The 24,152-nt window shown below is 34.9% G+C and overlaps 1 protein-coding gene across 7 annotated transcripts in view; it reads right to left on the bottom strand.

The window, feature by feature from the left end:
- Nucleotides 1–24,152, bottom strand: part of LOC135219392 (tyrosine-protein phosphatase non-receptor type 4-like) — a 523,112-nt gene that overhangs the window by 225,310 nt on the left and 273,650 nt on the right. For 5 of the 7 annotated variants that reach the window (XM_064256132.1, XM_064256131.1, XM_064256135.1 and 2 more), the window contains 8 exons: nucleotides 20,236–20,409; nucleotides 18,840–18,960; nucleotides 18,408–18,495; nucleotides 17,549–17,701; nucleotides 13,842–13,916; nucleotides 10,421–10,548; nucleotides 4,864–4,968; nucleotides 4,367–4,549 (listed from right to left, as the gene is read on the bottom strand). In XM_064256132.1, the coding sequence (XP_064112202.1) occupies nucleotides 4,367–4,549; nucleotides 4,864–4,968; nucleotides 10,421–10,548; nucleotides 13,842–13,916; nucleotides 17,549–17,701; nucleotides 18,408–18,495; nucleotides 18,840–18,960; nucleotides 20,236–20,409 (1,027 nt within the window). The remainder of the gene's footprint in view (nucleotides 1–4,366; nucleotides 4,550–4,863; nucleotides 4,969–10,420; nucleotides 10,549–13,841; nucleotides 13,917–17,548; nucleotides 17,702–18,407; nucleotides 18,496–18,839; nucleotides 18,961–20,235; nucleotides 20,410–24,152) is intronic. The other 2 variants (XM_064256134.1, XM_064256133.1) reach the window with 2 other exon arrangements.

Consider the following 24,152-nt stretch of genomic DNA (forward strand, 5'->3'; position numbering starts at 1 on the left):
GATATTTGATAAACTGTCAGACATAGACATAGACATAGAAAATGTCTAACTGGAAAGTCCTAGGTCCCGATGAAGAACATGGATACTGGTTCAAAACCTTCAAGGCCCTACACCTGAGAATAGAAGAACAACTCCAGCATTGTATCACAAACCCCCATGCACCAAATGGATGACCACAGGGAGAATATTATTAGTGCAGAAAGGCAGGAACAAGGGAAATAGAGCAATTAACTACAGGCCTATCACCTGCCTACCAATAATGTGGAAGTTACTAACCGGTATCATCAGTGAAAAGCTATACAACTACCTAGAGGATACTAACACCATCCCCCACCAACAGAAAGGTTGCAGAAGGAAGTGTAGGGGCACAAAAGACCAGTCCTCATAGACAAAATGGTAACGAAAAACGGAAAGAGAAAGAAAATCAACCTAAGCATGGGATGGATTGACTACAAGAAAGCATTCGACATGATACCATACATGTGGCTAATAGAATGCCTGAAAATATATGGGGCAGAGGAAAACACCATCAGCTTCCTCAAAAATACAATGCACAACTGGAATACAATACTTACAAGCTCTGGGATAAGACTAACAGAGGTTAACATCAGGAGAGGGATCTTTCAAGGCGACTCACTGACCCAACTACTCTTCACAGTAGCCATGATTCCCATGACAAAAGTACTGCAGAAGATGGATACTGGGTACCAACTTAAAAAAGGAGGCAACAGAATTATCTACCTGATGTTCATGGACGACAAGCTGTATGGTAAAGGCATCAAGGAAATGATACCCTAATCCAGACTGTAAGGATTGTATCTGGGGACAGGATGGACCTTGGAACAGAAAAAACATACCTTGGACAACATACAAAAAGGCAAGGTAACAAGGAGTGAAGGGAATAACATCTAACACATAGATGAGACAGGATAAAAATACCTGGTAATATAGAAGGAGAGGATATAAAACACCAAGAGATGAAGGACAAGATCAGGAAAGAATATACACAGAGACTTAAGAGGATACTCAAGTCAAAATTCAATGCTGGAAATATGATGAAGGCCATAAACACATGGGCAGTACCAGTAATCAGATACAGCACAAGAATATGCAGTGGAGTGGACAAAGGCTGAACCCTGCAGAATAGATCAGAAAACTAAGAAACACATGATAATACACAAAGCACTACACCCAAGAGCAAATACAGAAAACCAGTGAAGTTGAGTAGCTAAGGAGTGCATGGGAAGGACTGATAAAAGTAGACAAAGGCCCAGAAATATACAGAGACAGGAGAATGACAAACAGAAAGGAGGAATGGCACAACAAACCAATGCAAGGAAAGTATATGAAACAGACTAAAGAACTGGCCAGCAATGAAAGGCAATGACTACAAAGGGGAAAACTCAAGAAGGAAACAGAAGGAATGCTAACAGCAGAACAAAATGAGACCCTCAGAACCACATTTGTTCAAAGAACAATGGATGGAAATAAAATCTTACCCATATGCAGGAAGCGCAATATGAAAAACGAGACCACAAACCACATAGCAAGCAAATGTCTGGCACTTGCACAGGACCAGTCAAAAAGAGGCATGATTCAGTAGCAAAAGCCCTCCACTGGAGCCTGTGCAAGACATACCAGCTAGCTTACAGCAATAAGTGGTACAAACACCAACCTGAGGGTGTGATAGTAAATGATCAGGTAAAGTTTCTCTGGGACTATGGTATCAGAACAGATAGGGTGATATATATGCCAATAGACCAGTCGTGATGTTGATTGACAAAATCAAGTATCACTCATTGATGTCACAAAACCATGGGACACCAGAGTAGATGAAAAAGAAAGAAAAATTTATAAGTATCAAGACATGAAAATAGAAATAAGGATATGGGATATGGCAGTAGAAATTGTACCCATAATCATAGGAACACTAGACATGATCCCAAGATCCCTGAAAAGGAACCTAGAAAAACTAGATGCTGAAGTAGCTCCAAGACTCATGCAGAAGAGTAGTATGCTACTATACACAATGTACACAATAAGAAAAATTATGGACTCCTGAGGAGGCAGAATGCAACCCAGGACTCTACACTAAAAAAAAAAACACCCAGTCGAATAGCTGGCTGTGATTGACACCCCCTAAAAAATTAATATGCTACTAATGTAGACATATTTATGTGATACATGCTTTTTAAGTATTAGGTCAATAAAGACCTCTTGCCTTCTCAATTTTCGAAAGACTTTGGGATAATCTATTCATTTATAGTACACTGAATAAGAACAAGAAATACTGTAGAAAATACTTGAATCCTTACTTGAGCCTAACATCCATGGATTCAAACCGCACCTGGAAAGGGTTCCAGTCTCTTGATCTATTTTCCTTTCAAATTCAATCTTAACAGGAATAAATATACCCAAGCTTATGATGAAGCTAATTAGTTATGGGGAGTTTGTAAGTTTACTATAAAAAATTAATAACAACATTTTACTACATTATGCTACTTGTGTATATGCAAGGGCAGTCTGTACACTTGATAAAAACTAATTTCTTATTGGATTCTGTTCTTTCTAGTAGTTTCTAAGTATAGATTTTTGTTTTTACAAAAGACTTTTCAATTTACACTCGACAAAAATATTCTATAATTTTCTATCTTTCTTTAAAATTTTTATGGAACGACATACTATAGCTATTTCTGAACCTCCAAATGATATCTAAGAATAAGGCTAATAAAAATACTAAAGATTAAACCTTCCACAATGATTTCTTTTTATCTCACAACTAAAATCGTTCAACACTCCCTAGACTCTAAATTTGAAAGTATGTAATAATACAATGCATAAAAAGTTACTTTTCCATTACAGTAGTAAAGGAGTACTCTCAATGTTTCTGTAAACATACATACTGTACCAGTAACTTTGACAGAAATTACAGAAATAACTGTATGCATACTAGAAAAGGCTTTTAAATAAAAAAGCAACAGATGGTATGCAATGGAACAGTCAGAGGATGAGCGTTCATCATCATGCAAGAATAATCTCAACCATATTATGATATAGGTGAGGGTAAGGTGCATTGATCCCAATGTCTAGAATTTTTGTGGAACAGAAAGAATTGGGTAAACTCCATATTTACCATAACGGATAAGATGGCACATCTGGAATTATGTCATCCTTTACTTTCATACAGGTACCATTCATGACCCACAATTGTCTTTATAAAATTACATAGTGCTCCCCTTAGTTATGTAATAGCATTGTTGGACTGGAAGGCTTTACTGAAATACAATGTTCTATAATTTGTCTGGTTGATAACATCCATATATATGAGTCGCTATAATTGAAAACATTACTTGAATAATAGTTGCGAGGCTATACATTTGTGATGTACTGCTATGACTGCCATTCTTGGGAAATTAGGAATGTTCATGACATCTTATATCAAAACTATGTGCATTGAATTGTTTGGTTGGAACTGGATTCCCTCATTACAACCAATTCTCTTCTATCCTCCGATTCCTATTAATACAGTGACCTTCTAACTCTCATTAAGCATGTTTTCAACTTTTATTGATGTTAGAGCCACAGCCTGTATGTACAGCTTTCTACTGTCTAGCTTCTCTGTTAAACATGGGATATTTGAAGGTACAGTTTTTGGTTGCTCATCCTAACTGACTTAACATAAGATAAAATTCCATTCCAAAATCTTAATGCAGCATAAAGAAATGTTATGAATTTTAATTAATAAATAAATAACACGCTGAACAAATTTTGAAGAAAATGAAATAGGGAAAATTAACCACGGAGGTATATAGTTTTGAAGCCATGACATCTTGGTTGTATACCTCAAATTAGGTGAGGTACACAGATGAGAACTCAAAAATAATAGAATAATAAGAAATTATTAGAATGTGTACGGATTCGGTTTGCTTTACAAATTGGTAGGCTGTACGAACAAAGTAACAACTAATCCAAAACTTTATTTTCACATTTTTATGATCAGTTAGACACAAAAACAATTGACCTAATCAACAAAAATAATTGGTAAACATATCAAGAACTAACAAAAAATAAGAGTAACTGGTATGTTATTTCTAAGAACTAAAACTTCACCATGCGTTACAATAAAGTTTTGTAACAATGTTTTGTTGCTTTGATTTCAGTTTTCCATGCATTACAGGGAGAGACAAAACAAGCCTGAAAACAAATAACAACTTTTCTGCTAAATAACATTTTCACACTCTACAAGACAAGGAATTTCTTACAAAGAATTCCCTACTTCTACCACAAAATATATATAAATATGACACCTGCTAAATTAAAGTGTTGGCTTAATAATACAACAAGTAAAAATTCCAACAAGACTCACTCTTCAGGAGTTTGGGCTTCCCCCCAAGCCATTTTCGGAGTTTTAGCACCTTGCAATGAAGTTACTTTATAACCTGATGAGTCGGTCCGAGGTCGTATGGAAGAGCCTGAACCTGATCGTGCTTTACGCCCTAAATCACTGGGAGTTGGGACTGTCTGACGAGCAAATCTCTTTGATGGTGACCTGGCAATAATAGGGAATAAGAAAAATAAAGCTGCAAAAAAAAAAAAATTAAAACTGTAAGGTTTTTCTTTACAATACAGGCTGCACAGCAACCATGGCATCCTAAATTTTCACACAACTTGTGCTCTAAACTATCAACAACTGTGAATCTGTTTTAAACACATACTAAAGGAACTTATGTACAACAATGAAGCACAGCACTCATTCACAACAAAATTCTGTTCCTTAAATTCACATAAAGGTTCGACTATAAAATGCACAACTAAAAAAACATGAATGAATCCTTCCTCCAAGATACAGCTGACACCACTCACCTAACAAAGGAACGTTCAACTCTTGCTCGCCTCTTACATTCCTCCAGTGTCTGAAATTCTGTTCGACCACTATAGCGAAATTTACTACCAAGGGTCAACATATTTCTGAAAAACAAATAAAGTAAAACGAATACAGTACAATTGTAGAATGAATCTGTGAAAAATAAAACAAAGTGCATATTACTATAACTCAACTAAAGAGTACAAGTAGCGAATTTTTCTATGGCACAAGGATGTTTAGTCTATCTATTTTAACAAAAAAAGTCTAATTCTTTAGAATTATTAGAGACACATCTAATGAAGCTAGTATATAAGTAGCATTAAATACTATATGTAATGAGATTTTGAAACTCAGATTGTAACTTCCAGAAATGAAGTACAAAATTTTGTTTGACAAGAGTCATTGGCCCAGTCTTGGCAGTAGATAATGCTCAGAATTCCAAAATTCCTCATGGTAGTAGTTAATCGGTGGGTGAGGCATCCCCATTCTCTCACTCACATTACACTTGGACAAGACTTGGTCTCATTCAAGCACAGTTCCACCTAAATAATCAGACTTACTGTTCTCTTTGTCACCTCTTCCATCTGAGTTTGATGCCAGTATTTACAAACTTCTTAAGTCAAACTATTATCTATTCACAGCATGAATCCACAATTCCATGTTTAGGAATTTAAATGTGATAGTTTGTGCAGACGTCCCTTCTTAACTACGAATAATGTTCCCCTTATATCATGTTGTTCCAGTATGTTGCTCTCACAGAACTAGATTTAAATCTTATCTGTTGGTTTGCATTTACCACCTTGAATTACAACACCACATACTGATATCCTATTTATGTAGGAAACATTCAGCTGTATGTTGAACTTCTTTTCACATTCAAGCAATTGTTTCAGGTGTAACTGTTTCTCATTTGTTACCCCTTTACATGCACACATCACAGTCTGTACTCTTGAAATAAGAGCAAGTAATAATTCTCACTTTCAATGCAGGTGAAATGGATGCAGCACAGATTTATTGTACAACAGTTGTCAGGTTTATATTGACAGCTGGATGTTAGGGTAACACTATGCTAGAGTGATAGGGTGCTCAGAGTGAGATGAAAATTGTATGACAAGGAAGGTATAGCTCTTGCTGCACTAGGCAGACTGTACAGTAAGTAAAAGGGTAAAACCATCATAGTGCAGCATAAGGATAGAAAGACTGGAACTGAATGCATCAGAAGAAAAATTGTGATGGTCAACACATACGATCCAGGCAAGAAACAAAGCTTTGAGGATGGGAAAGACTGGCTGAGCTGGGTTTTTGAATCACAATACAGTATTGATCAAATTATCAAAGTAGATGTGGGTTTGGTCTGTCTAGACTGATAATACAGTTTCTGGTGGAAATTTGTTATGAAAAGCACTTGATTATTTGTACGTACGTGCGTACATGCAGTTAATAGTTTTAAAAACAGAAACTTCAAAACCATACATGGGGAAGGGAATCATTAATAAAAGGGTTTCTAGTTTCTTAGAGTGTATTGTGTGTCAGTAAAAGTTGATAGTAGCACTCAGGGAAGCTGCAGTAGCTAGATATATCTAATTAAAGTAAAAGTAAGAGTAGAAAGATGTCTTATTGTGAGAGGAAAGGTACAGAGAGTGGTTTTTGAGAAGAAAGAAATGGACAGAAATAAAGAAGATAGATAAAATAAAAGCCAGGGTTACAAATACAAAAGTGGTAAGAGTAAACAGGGAATTTGCTGTGTTCAAAGTATCTTTGTTGGTATACCTGAAAAAGTTGGCAAAGCTTTAATTAAAAAATGTAAGGCGTATAAAAGAAAGATGATTAGACTACGAGCAGTATATTTTAGACAAAGAAGATGAGTTGTGGGCAAATTGTTTGTTATCTAACAATTATGAAAGAAATCTAAAATAAAGAAACAAAATGTTGCTTTAACTATTCTTGGGGCCACCAACTCTCTCATCATAATGCGACTTTTGATACATAACTTCTAATTACACTTATGAATCAGCCACTTCCATTTTTATCCACTATTCACCTTCTTTGCTGCCAATTACTATATGTAGCTGAAGTGCTGCTAGTACGTATTTACTTTCAACTTTTCCTTTTACCCTTTCATTCATACACATTCACCAACCTTAACAGCTTCTGTTTACTGTCACCATTTAACATTGTATCACTTGCAAACATCAGTTGATCCCACTCCATTTATAACCTTGTTTATCTTACCACAAACTTCAAAATACAACTCATTTCATTGCTAATCAATCTTCCAAAACAAGCGCATGAGTGATGAGACATAACACTTCATTGTTTGGGACTCTTGTACTAAACAATAATACATGGTTTACTTTCATCATCATGAAAATTTTTAATTTTTCACAGTAAATTTACTCAGAATTATACCTACACCAGTGGTCCCCAAACTGGGGTCCGCAGACCCATGGGGGCTCCAAGAGAAGGTCCTTGGGGGTCCACAACACAATAAAAAAATTATTTTTTTAAACCCCAAAATTTGTGGCTTTTTTCACCAATTTTATTTTGTATTGAATTTAATGCAATAAAAAATATTGAAAATAATTTATATATATATTTATACTTACTTTGTTCAGAAATATGCAAATAATAAATGTACTACGTTGTACTGGGTATCCCGATATGGTAATGATAACTGATTGGATGGGATCCTTGGCTGGGATTCCTCATATCAGGGGTCCTTGGTATGGTCAAGTTTGGGAATCACTGCCCTACACCATCAAAACTTCTGCACTGTACATATTTCATTTCTGCTATCAAGATTTTCTTGGATCTGTGGCCACAAACACTAAAGAAAAGCTTGATAACAGAATTGAAATATACACAGAATATATATGTATATATGTACAATGTAGAAGTGTTGGTGGTGTAGGATGTAATTCCAAGTATAAATTTACTGAGAAAATATTACAAGTTTCCATGTTGATGAAAGTAAATCTTGTATTATTATTTGGTATAAGTGTCTCATACAATGAAGTGTTTTGTCTCATCACTTTTATTGTGAAGTAATTAATAATGACATAAGATGTCAGCGGAAGCTTGTGAGCAAATATAAAAGGTTATAAATGGGGTGGAACCAACTGATATTTCCCAATGATGCACTCTTAATTGGTTTCAGTGAATACAAGCTGTACAGGTTAGTGAATGTGCATGAATATAATGATAAAGGGAAAAGTTGGAAGTGAATACGTATTAGTAAGATTTAAGCTACATATAATAATTGGAAGTGAAAAAGATGAACACTCATATGGATAAAAGTTAAAAAGGGAAGTGACTGATTCATACAAGTATCTAGAAGTCCTGTGAAAAAATAACTAAGATGAGAGAGGAGGTGACCCTCAGAAAAGAGAAATATTGAATCTAACGAATCAATTATTGGTATATATGCAATCAACTCTTTACTTGAGAAATAACTAGCAGATACTACACATATTATGTTTAGTAAGATGATATGGGTGAAAAATGTACTTTGTATACATCAAGGTCAGCACAGGTGAAAAATTGGGTCAGTGTGTTTTGAGGTGACTTGGTTGTGAAGACAAAGGAAGCTGATACAGAATTTGAGAGCCCAGACTGTATGGCATACCTGCCTGTAACCAAGAACTGCAAACTATGGACAAAATGGTAAAACTCAAACTTAATCCACTGTACATGGTTCATCAATTGGCATGCTCATGACATGTTGAAAATTTAGAAAATTATCTTGAATGCATCTTGAATTCTAGACAGAACTGGACATTACATAATCAACTTTTCATATACAGGGTGTCCATAAAGTCATTCCCAGATTAATAAAATTAATAACTTTAAAATTATTGTGGATATGACTATACAACTTTCACATTCTGTTGAGCAATTACTAAAGTTTTTCTGTTTGCCTACAGATGCCACTGTGATCACTCTATCCACCAGCTGAGTAAAGAATAGCAGAAATGGTGTCACTGCAGGAGAAAGCCCAGTGTGTGTTATGGTACCACAAAACAAAATCACCTGTTGCAGTTCAACCCAAGTTCAGAAATTAGTACTGAAATCCAGATGTTAAAAGCATTAAAGACTGGTATAAAAAATTCACAGAGACTGGAAGTGTTGAAGACCATAAGAGAAGCAGCAGACCCAGTGTGAATGATGCACCCATTGTTGCTGTGTGCGACACCTTCCAGCGCAGTCCTAGAAAATCGGTTCTTCGTACTTCAATCGAACTATGGATACCTTGAAGCACAGTGCATAAAGTATTGCACAAATGCCTACACCTGCATGCATACAAGGTTCAACTGGTTCAAGAATTAAAGAGCAACTGGTTCAAGAATTAAAGAGAAATGACAGACCCCAACATGAAACATTTGCTAGAGATTCTTAGTTGCATTGACAAAGACGATTAACTTAAGCATGTCGTTTTTTCTGATGAAGCTACCTTTCATACATGTGGCAAGGTTAATATGCATGACATACGCATTTGGGGATCAGAACACCCACATGTTGCGACTGAACATGAACAAGACAGCCCAAAAGTGAATGTTTGGTGTGATCTAATGCCCGACAGGGTTATTGAACCTTTCTTCTTTGCTGAATCCACCATAACAGCAATTGTTTATCTGGACAGGATGGAGCACTATGCTGCACCTCAATTAGAAGAGTTTCACCCAACGGTACTGTTTCAGCAAGATGGGGTGCCTCCACACTGGGGTTTGGTTGTTCGTAACTTTCTGGGTGCAACCTTCCCCAACCGCTGGATTGGGAGAGATGGCCCAACATAATGGCCACCATGTTCACCAGACATTACCCCTCTTGATTTTTTCTTATGGGGTTATATCAAGCATAAAGTGTACAGTATACACCACTATCTAATGTTGAGACCTCAAAAGCAAGGATAACAGCAGCTCTAGCAACGGTAACTATGTATGGAGATGTTGGAGAATACTGGCGTGAGATAGAATTTAGCTTAGATGTACTCCGGCCAACAAAAGGGGCACATGTTGAAATTTATTAGCAATTTAAACAAACTAGTCATTGTTGTTGAAATTGAAGAAAACCTTATACCTCTACCTAACATGGTTTGTGTGTAATGAAGGTCTGAAATCTCGGAAAGACTTTATGGACACCCTGTATAATTCTAAATTACCAGAAGAATCTCCAAATGTACCAGATCTTCAAGTGGTAATTACATAAATGTTAACAATAGAAAAATACCCAAACTAGAATTAACAAAATTAACATGCTTCATTTTTCTCAACTATTCAGTGATAGTATAAAGAATCCACTACAAAATTATAAAATGTCGTTCACTCCATCACATATGATGCATCAGGGTCATTGGCAATAGGGAACAGCTACAATTAAGGAAAAAGCACTCTTAGGAGTTATGTATTTGTCAATGCATCTGCGACAAAATTTTTTAAAAGTTAAAAACCTCAAGGTTCACCATGACTTGTTTATATACTGTATAACCATTCAACAATGCAAAAAAACTGGAACTTCTAAAAAAAGTCTAAAATTATACTTAAAATGGCATTAACTTACTTTCTAGCAGGAGTTCTAGGTGTATGAAGACGGAAAAATGTGTGATGCTCAACACATGACTTCCATAGGCACTTACACGCCCTATACGATCCAAGATTGAAGCCAAGCACACTGTCATAATTCTCAGACTGTGAATGAAAAAATTTATTTATAAATTTCCAGCTGATGCACTTTGTATCATCTGGAGAAACACCTAAACTAAAACCAGCATACAAAGATGACTAAGGAAACATCACAGCTCCCTTACTTATACACAGGTTTGGTTAAGTTTCTAGAGGTCATTCTTAATTCTATTTGCTCAGACATGTGTATCAAATGTTGCCCTTTTTGTTTGTAGCCAAGTAGACTACTGTAAGTATGCAAAGACCAAATAATTACTTTTTCCAAAAAGCTTATAACAAAAGTAGCAAATGAATAACTCAACTGTTGAATCTTCTTATCCTGAACAAAAATGTACTTAAGTTTTAATTAATCAAGGGTATATAAAATGCTGCCCAAAGGAATTGCTGCTTAATGAGTTCAAGTGACAGTCAAATTATGAGGTACATTCCGTCATGACCACATACAAAATGACTAATTGCAGTCTGAGAAACTTTTTATTATTTAATTTATACGGACAGCAACTTGAAGACCAGGGGAACAAACTTCTATAAACTAGTAAAAACAACATAATGATGGTTTAAAATCACTGAAATACTATTTATCTGTAACAGCAGGAAAGACAAAAATATCTTTTGAAATAACTAAAGTATTATGAGGTGCTTTATTGCTAGAAACAGAATTCTATATTTATGTTATAGACGTACATAAACCTTGTCCCACAGTATAAAGTCAGAATAACACTCAGTCTGTCTGACTTACAGCTTTAAAATTCAGTACTAAAAATTCACATAAGACAATCAAATCCCATATGACCACGAGCACATCAAGAGCTTCAACTGAACTTCAACCGATACCCTTACTAGAGCTTAATACCTCTGTATCCAAAGAAAAGACCAGTTAGAATTTACAGAAGAAAACATTTGCACTTACAAGAGATTGAGGAACAATCTAAAATAAGGAAAAGAGGGTGCATTTGTATTTTTTCCTATTACCTAGTATTCTGTCTCAAATTTCCCCTCAAGCATTCATAGACATCCAAATTGTGTGAAGGGAGGACTTCATAAACTTGCCTCATTCAAGTAAAATATCTACTGCAGTGGAAAGGCAAATGAGAAGCTAACCATCCTTTCAGGCTTAAAGCTCGTTCACAGCCAAAACAAGCGTACGCGTATAATAATGAACTAAAATTAAAGACCTCAGGAAAAAACCTGTTCATCTCATAAGTACAATAGAAAAAGTAATTACTTTTAATTACTAAACACAAAATGAAAAATAAGAAATACCAAACAGAAGCATGAAAATTTTTCAAAATGACTCATTAGCCTAAAAAGGTAGGTGAGGAAGTTTGGGGGATCACTCAAAATGAGGAACATTTCTCATTCTCCTGAAGTGCAAATTACTTCCCATAGTTAGTTTACTTTTTGAGCATCACATAAATAATGTCTAGACAAGCAAAGGTTTAAACTCTTTTACAATTAGTATGGAGAGGTATGGTACAGATATAAATTCATCAACATCAATGTAGAATGAAAGTCCACTAGCAAAGAAACTTTTTCAATCATCATATGCTAATAATGTGTTAAATAAAATACCCGTAAGTGAATCAAAAGAAGGTTTCACACACTTTAACAAATTGTTTGGTGCAGTTAGTAGAACTTTTGCAATTATGTTTATATATATGTATATTAAATCAGGAAAATACTAGTTTAGATGCAATATAAAATTTTTCATTCATTCATGCTTTTAGTGTAAACTTTCAGCACTGGATAACACAAGATACAATGTAAAGTTAATAAAAATCAGAACTCCTTCAAATAAATCTGTAAATTCAATATAAACAAAAATCAAGTTTGTATCTCTTGGAAACACTGACCAAAGTAGCACTAGTACTCTATTAAACTAAAGAATGTTTCACAAACAAGTTAATGATTAATAAATACACTAAGTCTGCTTTATTATAAGCCCACAAAAAGCTTTGTAACTGTCTGTTCTTGTTTTGTAGCAAACTCATATTACACTTAAAAAATTTATTAAACAACAAAATAACACCTAAATGTAATACTCGGCATTCTAATCAAAATAAAAATGACAACAAAACAAAAATATATTGCAATTAAAGGTTCTTTCTTTGTATTCTCTGTATAATAGCTCATGAGTACAGAAAACTTCCAAAAATTCACAAAATATCAAAAATTTTGTTGTAAGTTTGGCACACTACCTTGCTCAATTACATACTATGTACTCTCGAATTATGCCAAAATGCAAACCAAGGTTTGAAAGAAACTGTCAGCAACAGTAAAATGGTAAAAATAAGTCATACAAATTCTGCGCAAGGAGAAAAAAGCCAAGAGTTTTAGCTGATTATATGTCTGGTAATAGTATATGAATTCCGATAAATGACTGACATCTCAATACCTAACATCTAAAATTATTTCCTACTGCATCATAAAATAATTTGTAAATCAAAAGTGTCATTACATATGTCAACTCAGAATTTTGTAAAAATGCCCATCAATTTATTTAAAGAATGGAGGCTTGAAGAGACTGGAAGACATTATATCTAGTTTTAATACATGCATACTCCATCATAAAAATATGCCTAAATATCCAATTTATTAACACTGAATTGCACTCACTAGAAGATTTACACCTGCTAATATAATAAAAAGAATTCTCAAACAAAAATACTGAATAATATGGAAGCTTTAGAGCATTTAAAATAAACTACTGAAGAAATAAATGTCCCTCCATTCTCTGAATATACAGCAAAATATTACGGCAATGAAAACAATAAGCCAGCAAATAGCAAAGTAAGCAGGTATCTGGCAATGAAAATAGCATAAAAAACATGGCTAGAACTCCATATCTAAGTACTATTCCAAGAATCAAAACGATTCATTTTTTAATACTAAACCAAGATCAAAGATTGTCAAGTCTTTCTTAAAAATATGGATGACGACATCATTTAGAAGAAAGAAATAGACAAAAAGACATACAGTATGTAATTTATTAACATACTAGCAACCATAAACCTTTAAAAGCATTTTTGTCCAATGGAAATCTTTTGAGGCACATACCTAAACTTTGCTGTGCTAAGAAATATAATGAGTAGTGCACTCATTGTGAATGCTTCATTGACTCACTCAATAAAACCTAAAGAGGATGCTACCTTAGCAAGAACAGTCAGATGATGTTTAAATAATCTATGACACCAAATGTTAGTCTGCAAATATACTACTGCAGGTAAAAGCTCTGGGCACACATTAGATGTAAAGCAAATAGAAAGTCTTCGGACATCCATTACAAATCCGTTTACTACCTTCCTATACAGTTTTTTCTTGACAATTTGTAGAAAAGAACTTGGGTCTGCATTACTACTGTCAGTTGGCTCTGCCTACATAGAACAATGAAAGACCAGAATTGCTAATATACAAAGAATAAAATACTATGGATTCAGTAATAAAGTACAATACCACAAATAATATGTATAACTAAACAATAAACACTGCATTGACATTAAGCAATTTTTTTACAGGATAATAAACCCTAATAGATATTAACACACTAAATAGGTAATGTAAATCTAATAAATGCTAATATTCATTAAAAAATACCATCATAACTACATACTATCATGACATGAATTCTTTCTCTCCCATAAGTTTCAAAGTTCATTCATTCTTATGGAATAATAATAAAATTTGCACTCTCAATTTAATGTAATATGACAGGAAGAATAAAAGATTATGATGTCACGTACTAAAGCAAGATGATGAAATCTACAAAGGACCCAAAAACTGCAAAATGTATCCAAGAAAGAGGGAACAAACAGAAGAAAACCCACATCAAAAGACAAACCATTCATCAAATGATAAATTCGGATATAACAAATATAATTTGGGAACCAAGTTTGAGTTAGGAATTGCAATGATCAAATTAAGGCAAAATATGTCAGTGAATATTCACAAAATATGGCAACCTTATGGAGATATAATACACTCACTTGTATATCAACTGCCATAGAGCAAACTAGGCTCTAATCTAAGTCATATGAAAAGAGGAGTTTGGAAGTACATATTTGCTTTGTCAATCTAAACTTTTTTCAACACAAGGGATTTACAACATTCTAAGGGCTTCAACAACATGCAATATAGAAAAAACGTTCACCTCACATCTTTAACTGACATAAAACTACTAAACAGTCCTGAATATGAACATTTGGAAACCAGAGCAATTTGCTCCTCAAATGGTCCCACATCCAGCTCTCTCCAAATATCAAATCATCTGTAGTCAGTCATGAGGCTCACATTCAGTAAAACCTCTGAGAAATCACAATGCATAGTTTCCATAATATGCAAAGTTTAGATAATATGCAAAAAAACTGATTATGAAAGAAATGAAAAATTAAACAAATATTCAAATATCAATATTTGTACACTTTCAGAAATACTGGGAAATGTTACATACTGAAGAAAATCCTCTCAAATCTAAATCCTCTACAGAAGAAAATAGAAGTGATCAGAATACTCCGTATGGCAGAACGCAAGATGGGAGATACAGAAAATTTACATTTTGTTAATAACCTTAAAACAAAAGCTAAAAAACATTCCTGTAATGATAAAAATAATGCATGACAATATGTAAAACCAGAATTTACGGTTCAGCTATGCAACAGAACTCCATACCAGTAAGTGTTTGCAATATCTGTTTTACTTAATTCTGTAGCAAGAACAGGAATAAAACAAAAGATGGCTATATGCGGATATGGAAAATTCATAAAATACTTAAGTAATTTGCAATATTTTTAATTTTATCAATAGCAACTGTTTTTTTCTTGCTGATGCCTTACTAAGAGATGAAAAATTGAACTCTGAATTAGCAAAGCAATGATTGACTTGAGACCTCCCTCTGCTGAAGACAGTCACTGGTTTAACCTCTCAAATTCCAATTCCTTCTTTGTACAGAGAAGCAAAGGAAGTCCATTATCTGCAGTCTAAGTCTCATTTCAAATCAAAAGGTCACTGATACCAAAGTGAAGCAGTTGTGCAACGTAACATCTGAGAAGACAACATACACTGTCAGAAGATTTGGATACCGCCTTCAGAATTCAAACTGATTTTCTGAAAGATTGCTTAACACCACAAGAGAACAAATTGGGAAGCAAAAACAAAGCAGTATGGTTCATGAACAGGAAGTCATCTGCACAAACAGACTATGCAAAAGCAACAGTGGCTGTCAAGGAAATAACCATGGCCAAACATATTCTTTTATATACACTATATATACAGTAAGTCCTCGGGTTACGCTGGTCTCGACTTACGATGTTTCGTGGTTACGAACGCGCCCCCATAAAAATATAAAAATAATATTTTGCGTCGTTCCGTCTTACGCGGTTTAGCGTCGTAAGCAACGTAAACAAACGCGAACTAGTTCCGGGCGCACGGCGGAAGAATACGCTTTGTGGGGGAGAGGACGGCGTCGCTTCGCTACGCTCATTCCTCGCCCATATGCCATTTTGGTTGTTTACACTGCCTCTCTCTCCCTGGTGTTGTATCGTTTTTGTAACTTTTTGCTCTTTGTTATGGCTCCCAAGCGCAAGGCGGACTCTTCTGATGGTAGTGCATCGAAGAAAAGAAAGGCCATCACCATGGAAATTAAAGTGGACATTATAAAGCGATCTGAGAAGGGAGAAACGCCAACAAACATTGGCCGCTCGCTTGGCCTTAGCCGTTCGACCGTTGCTACCATTATCAAAGATATAGAGCGCATCGTTGAACATGTGAAAGGATCTGCTCCTATGAAAGCGACAGTGATAACTAAGCAGCGTAGTGGTCTAATAATTGAAATGGAAAGGTTATTGGTGCTTTGGTTGGAAGACCAAAATCAACGGCGTATCCCAGTCAGCCTTATGGTGATTCAGGAGAAGGCGAAAAGATTGTATGTTCTGCCTCACCTCAAGAATCACCTGCCTCAGCATCTCCAGCAACTTCTGGAGGTTCTTTTTCTCTTCACTAACCTCCCCCAGTCTCTCCAGCACCGCAGCTTCCTCTCCAGTGTGCAAGCCAATCAAATTAATAAAGGTAAGGAATTGTTCTCTCGTTGTTATTGATAGGTATTTACATTAAATTATGTGGTATTTTTCAATGTTCCGACTTACGCTGAAAAATCGTGTTACGACGCATCTTAAGAACGGATCAACGTCGTAACTCGAGGACCCCCTGTATATATATATATATATATATAATATATTATAGAAATATATATATATATATATAGATATAGATTATATATTATGATATATATATTATATATCTCTATATATATATATATTATATAATATTTATATATATATTAATTATATAATATATATATATATATATATATATATATATATATATATATATATATATATATACACACAACTGATACACTGTTAGGCATGGATACTAAATCTGGTGTAGTGTCAGAACAAGCATCTTGAAGTGCAAATTTCACTAACATCAATACCACGGTAAAATTTAGAAGGAAAAGGATGAAAACATTCACAAAACAATAATTCATGAAGAATATTAGAGGACAGGAACATCATTAACACTGAAAAAACAGTGCAGTCAGGTGAGCCAGCAAAGGAAAGGATAGCAGTACCAAATAAAGTAGCAGCTTCCCTTCACCTCAGATAACCTAACCTCTTACCCTTCCAACATCTGCCATCAGACTAAAATTTCTCTATCTCCTTTTGATGACAGTTAATGAATGAACATTCATATACAAGTATACAATGATAAACTAACATTTACCTTTTGAAAATTATGCCCAACACCTTTTTATATCATAATTAGTAATGAAGCATGTATGAAAATGCTGAATGAATCTCTTACATTTGAAGTACTACTTCACCAGTTAAATGATCTGCAATACACAAATACTGTATTTTGAGCATAGATCCCAATCACCTCTCAAAATATCTAACTGCTGTGATACATTTATTTCATACAAAATAAATAACATCCCATGATCATTTCTTACCAATTCTCTTCGTAGCTGGATGAAAAACTGTTTCCGTTTGAAGGAAATCTTGACAATTTTTGCCCAGCTAAAGGTGTTCATTTTGATACCATTTTGGAGCACAACCAGACCTATCGCAGTTACACCCAAGTGTATCTCGCGGTTGGTTGAATCCTGCAATAAAAAAGATGATCATTAAGTATTTATTATATGTATGCATCCTGTAGGTATGAATAGTTGCTTCCTTTATCAATTGTTTCAGAACAGGGGTAGCAGTGAATGAGATCAGAAACGGTGAACCTTCACGGGCTCTAAAATTCTTCAGTTCATTAGTCCTTATGCTACTGCATAGAAAGAATGGTTTATAAATAACCTAGATTAACAAATATAACAGTAGCAAAATATTATAAGTATAAAAATGTTAATTAATAGACCCTTAAGGAGGTCTCTAAGCTCCTGGGTACATGTTCTAGGTATTCGCACAAAAAAAAAAGCAATGAGTAGATACTGACTGATGTGGAGCTGCTACTGGAACCAGTACAATAAAAATAGATAAATTGGGATTATTTTCAATGTACACCGTTGTTTGAAGCATTTGAACAACCAAGTTGTAAAATTTTTCGAATTATATAGAAGAAAAAGTCCCATGTGGATCCTCTCTAGTCCACAGTAACAAAAACAACTGTCAGGTGGATTTCAAGGAAACTAAATACATGTACTGCATAATTATATTCAGAATTCACTCTGAATAACGAAGAACACATGAAGCATGTAAAGCTTAAAGTTAAAGAATGTACCAAATAAAAGCTATAGTGCCATGAAACGAAGTGATCACCTTATTCACATTCTTTAATAACAGCAAGAAAGAAAACCAAGTTACCCTTGCTTTATGCAAATCGACGCCATAGAGATCTAACCGCTTAGCATGATCTAAGAAATTGAACTCTGCATCCGCTGGACTTTGTCCTCTGCAAAATAAAGCAAACAATCAAGCAATATTCTTAAAACAGAGCTACAGTATAATCATGCATTCTGCTGTCATAATGACTAGCACATGTCATCCTGAAAAATTATTTAACAATTGACAACAAAAGGATAAATAATGTACATGTTCAATTACAAAAATAAACAACACCGTATTTCAGGAACAATATAATTATATTACACACTTTTCCTTTTTCTTTTTTTGACACTAACTTGAGAATATGGAACAACAAAAAGTAAATGAGGTAAAAATGACCTTCATGAGACAACATGTCAAGTGGCTCCTTCCCTTTGAAGGATCTAGATCACAACAAATCCAATGACTTACTTATGAAGTTTGTGTAGTTCAATAATCTTTTTCTCTATCTCATCATTTTGATTTGGGACGAGTCTCATATCTGAGAGGTAGGTATTTCCGTGCTCTTCTGGACTGTAATCACCGAGCTCAGCTGGAATAAAGAATATAATCTTTAATATCCAGGATATTCCATTAACACAACCATAACTTATCTATGTACTTGTCATATATATTAAAGGAATCAACAACATACTGTAAGCATAATGCAAATGCATTTGCCATCTAAAATGTACTCCCATACAATAGCAAAATACAATTGATAAATATTCTATACACTCGTCACAAAGCCAAAATGAAAAATGATTAAATTCTTTAGATCATAGCAATTATTCCTAAATGCACCCTCAAAGTTCTTCTTGCTTTCATAAACGTGCTATCGGATATTTTAACTTCAATGGAGCGCCCTACCATTTCTAACAAGTTTGTTTCTCATCAAAACTAGTCTCTCGTCCCTTTTCAATCACCTCACTCCAAAAGTGTCATAAGTTTCAGTATGAAAATCCTTTACCCACAAAACAATCGCACATTTGCATTATTATTGCTTACTCTAGAAGACTCTTCCGAACACATAATTTTCGCATTACTGCTACTTTTTTCACGCCCTGTTTCATATTAATAAATGCGTATATTTCACTTGCCTCAAATCTCAAAAACTGCCCAAAAACTAAAAAATAAATAAATACATAAACAGATCTTTAATTTTGGAGCAGACTACCCACTGATACTGTGAAAAGTTAGTTCAAGAACAGATTAGATGAAAAATGATAAACACATTTGCGAGATTTCCCTTTTATTTACTACTCAGACGGCATCTGTACGACTCTGAGATACCTCGATTCGCGTTACTCCATGTAAATGCTCATTATTAATCACAATCTCAAAGATTCTTGTATGTGTTAATCTCATTCTTAACTCTTTTGGGGAAATCTTTTCCGTACAAACTGCATTTCTCTAAGCTCTTGAATTCTTGGCCTTTTTCTTTCTTTGCTTTTCCATTCTTTAATCTATATCGTGCATGCTTGAACTTATATGTAATTGTAAAAACCACAATGCCTTCTGTGAAGAGAGATTAGTTACGAGTGCATTGTGGTCAATACAGAAGCATACATGCCTAGCAAAAAGTGAAAGATACATTCTATATTTAGTTTAGTGTATACGCTAGTATGTCACAGTGAATGACAAGAAGAGAGACGCACAGAGCTACGTTGATGGATGTACATTAAATAAACATAAATAAAGTTAGAGGAAACCAAGAATTTTCTCAAAACATTTCATAATATAGCTATAAAATTATGAAAAGTATATCGTGAGCTAATTTTAGGCGAGGCATAGCTATGCTCAGTACCAAACAGGGGGCAAGGCTTACACTGGAGGGCATAGGAGGCGAGGAGGGCAGCGCTGGAAGCGGGCGTGGACAATCGCCCGTCGAGGATATCCCGACGGAGCTGTAGAAAGACGTGATACCGGGTGTATTCTTCGGTCAGCTTACCCGGATCGCTGACCCAGAATTTAACTCGGAAGTATAAAACTGGAAGGCCACCTGAAATAAACAAAATTATCTGTTATAAAAATAGTGGTTATGCCTAAAATTTGACCCTATATTTCTCCTTCAATGCAACAATGCCGTTGACCATCATCGATGCGACACCAGACTGCATAACAATATAATAACGAAATAATATTTAAGACGAAACAAGTGTTCAAAGGAAAGCACAATTCCGCAATGCCCTGCATACCATAGTTACCCAAAAGTCCAACACCATTTACATTTTCTTTCAAGAGGGCTCAGAAAGTCCCACTTTCCGTGATTAAACGTCAGTTGCAATAACAGACGGGATGGGTTCCATGGTGACAAGCTACCGAAACTCCCATGTCCCTTTAAAAGTTAATCGAGTAAAGTGGTTGCTTAACGGATGTTTTCACACATTTTTATCACAATCCGCTCATCCGTTCCCTTGATATCCTACTGACACACTCAAACACAGGGGTGACAACACGACATGCTATATATTAAAACAATACTGACGGAAGCCATACAAAACCAGAGCAAGCAAACATAAAAAGATGCTATACCTCAAATGCATAAATGTTTCTCTGTGTAGTAAAAATGTATGTGTAACCATACATTTTTTCTTGTTCGGTGTGTACCTAACAACGATGATTTACAGATAATGGGGCTCTACGTTTAGACTCAAGTCGTTTAGTCCAGGGTCAAGCCTCTTTCACAACTGTCCCAGTATAAGACTGTACCATGTTAAAAGTACAAAGAATACAATAGAATGCCGAATAAACGAGTTAAGCCGAAGGCCAAGCGCTGTGACCTATGCGGTCATTCAGCGCTGAAAGGAAAACTGAGAGTAAACGGTTGCAAAGGGGCAACAGGAGGAAAACTTAGCAGTTACACTATGAAACAATAGTTAGAAGTGGGTGGAAAGTAAGATGGAAGAAAAAGAATAAAGAATATGGACGAAGGTACAGTTAAAGGAATGAGAGGAGTTGCAGCTAAGTGACGAAGGGACGCTGATAAGTAATGCCTACAGTTTATGCAACATGCGTAAAGTAGGAAGTAACCATCACGACCCACTCTCATAATACCCTATTTTTTGAAGGTATGGGTATACGAGTTTTTATTTATAATAAATTAACATTCTGCACTTGAAAAACCAAACTTTTCCAATATAGCTTCTCATAAGCCCATTGATGTGTACATCACGAGGATTTCTATGAAAATATTTATGTTTACGTATTTTGTTCTTTATTCATAGCACCTTCTGAAAAGACATTCAGAAGGTGTTCAAGATTTATAATATTAAAACAAAGTATGAAAAGTTAAATCCTCTTTTACAATTCACTACAGCTCTTACATTTTCATTAGTTATTTAGCGAGCCATCATTACAATTCTTCAACCTTTTATTAAGTAATAATAATAACCTTACTAGTTTAATGGAAATTAACAAGATTAAGGTAAAAGGTACCAAAAAATGACACCTAAAATAACCGTTATATACAACACAAGCTACAATAAACCAAATCATAAAAAGAAACAAAAGTTCAACATAACTACTAAGATTATATAGATGACAGCGTTCAACCCAGAATGGAGAGCAATGAATGCTTTCAAATGCAAATCTCCACAGCAAACAATCGCAATCATTAAAGCAAACGAACAAAAGCCAACAACAATAGAACCCTTAAATAACAACTTAAGAATGATCATGACAAGAATGATTAGTCTGTGCCTGTGAAGTTACTGAAGATACAATAGCCTGGATTACCGTAGATAGTACGGTATACAGTACGTACAGATGCACCCACAGAAATGAGTATCATGAACGGAGAGCGGCTTTAAAAATAAGAGATTCTTGATATAATTAGCATAATTATCCAGGCTCAGCACAACACAATGACAACACCGTAAACTATGCTTCAAACTAAAAGGCTACGAAAACGATGGTTCTTTAAGCAAGATCCGAAAGATTTGATTCACTATTGCATAAGAACTGACATATAACTAAAGATTATTGTGCATCATTACTGATAAACAGTATTAACATTAAATGCCAAGGTGCACGCACACTAACGATTTACAATTTTATTGCTGTGACGAGTAAAGTGTGTAGAAGCAGCATCGCTTCATTATGGTGCCGAAGCAGCCTACCGGTCAAGAGTGCGCCCGATTTCTTTGGGGCAGTATAGGAAAACCTTCAGACCCGTCGGCTGTGGGTACGATACGGGTATGATACACTTTATGATGTCTTTACCTATATATGTGTATACATATATACATATAGTGACATTAACTAAATTAGCACAAAAACAATGATCTGCATCGTCGTGTTTCCCGATTTTTAAAATTCCACCGCCAGAATCAGGGACACCGATCCACTAAACTAGAGGATCCAGAACAATTATATTGCGCAGGGGGGGTTGGACTAATTTTCATATTATAAATATACACAGACACCTATCTATCTATCCATCTATCTATCTATCTATATCTATATATATATATTATATATATATATATATAGGTGTGTGTGTGTGTGTTTGTGTGTGTGTAAAATTTAAGGGAAAATGATACCTTTACACGAAGTATTTCTGTCGTATCACAGTATAATATATTTCCTTCATTCAGTATTTTAAATAGAAATTCTGAAACGGACAGCAATTGTCTGTTCTATCAGGAAATGCTGATTCCATCATTATTATCATTAAGATAATTATTATTATTATCATTATCATTGTTATTATTATTATCATTATTATTGTTAATTTTTCTCACAATGTTATTATCTCTAAAATCGATTTTTTATATTGTTATATTTTCCATTAATGTTGTTATTATTTAAATTTTCAATATTATTATTTTTTCATTATTTTTCAGGGGGGGGGGGGGGGGCACGTGCCCAGATGGCCACCCCCTCCCTCGATCCGCTAGTGGGCACTACATTCACGGCTATGGAAACAACGAGTGCCTTTCGCAATCATCATGAAACTTCCATTTCCTAAAATTACTGTTTCTTACTGAAACACAACGAGGAGAATGATATCCACTATTCATCACCAACTCCAAGTAAAATACAATTCTTGCTGCAACTCTTTCGCAATTTCACCGGGATAATATCAGTAATGTATTGTATGTATTACTGTCCAGGGATAATGGTAATACCCCAAAGATACAAGGCAAATAACAAAACTGAATAAGACCTTCCTCTCTTCTCTCCTCTCTCTCCTCTCTCGTTCTTCTCTCGCTTCTATCTCTCATACACAATCACACGTACACACACACACACACACACACACACACACACACACACACACATATAATATATATATATATATTATAATTAGTATGCAAACAATTTTATATTTACAAACATTATGTGCAAAATATATGTAAAGTTAGGTATTGTCCATAAAGCCTCAAATATTTACAACAGTGATCAATGTAATCTGTTTTGTCATTTGTACTGTATTGAATTGTTAGGAGAGGGTGGAAAGTAAAACGGAAGAATCAGAGTATGAAAGGAGGTACAATAAAAGGAAAGAGGGGGTTGTAGCTAGGGGCCGAGGGCACGCGGCAAAGAACGTAAATAATGCCTACAGCACCACCCCCTTCAGGAGGCCATTTGTAATTCCTTTACGAGAATACTGTTCACCGGTGAGGATGTTTACTTCTGCCAGATTTATCTCTTTTAGACAGAGTGGTTCGTGGTGGTAGGTGTCTGTTTCCTAATAGTAGCAGTCATGACTTGGTCGACGTATGGTCTCTTGCTTGTCAC

Source organism: Macrobrachium nipponense, chromosome 1 (assembly GCF_015104395.2).
Source record: "Macrobrachium nipponense isolate FS-2020 chromosome 1, ASM1510439v2, whole genome shotgun sequence".
In the NCBI taxonomy this organism is placed as follows: Eukaryota; Metazoa; Arthropoda; class Malacostraca; order Decapoda; family Palaemonidae; genus Macrobrachium; species Macrobrachium nipponense.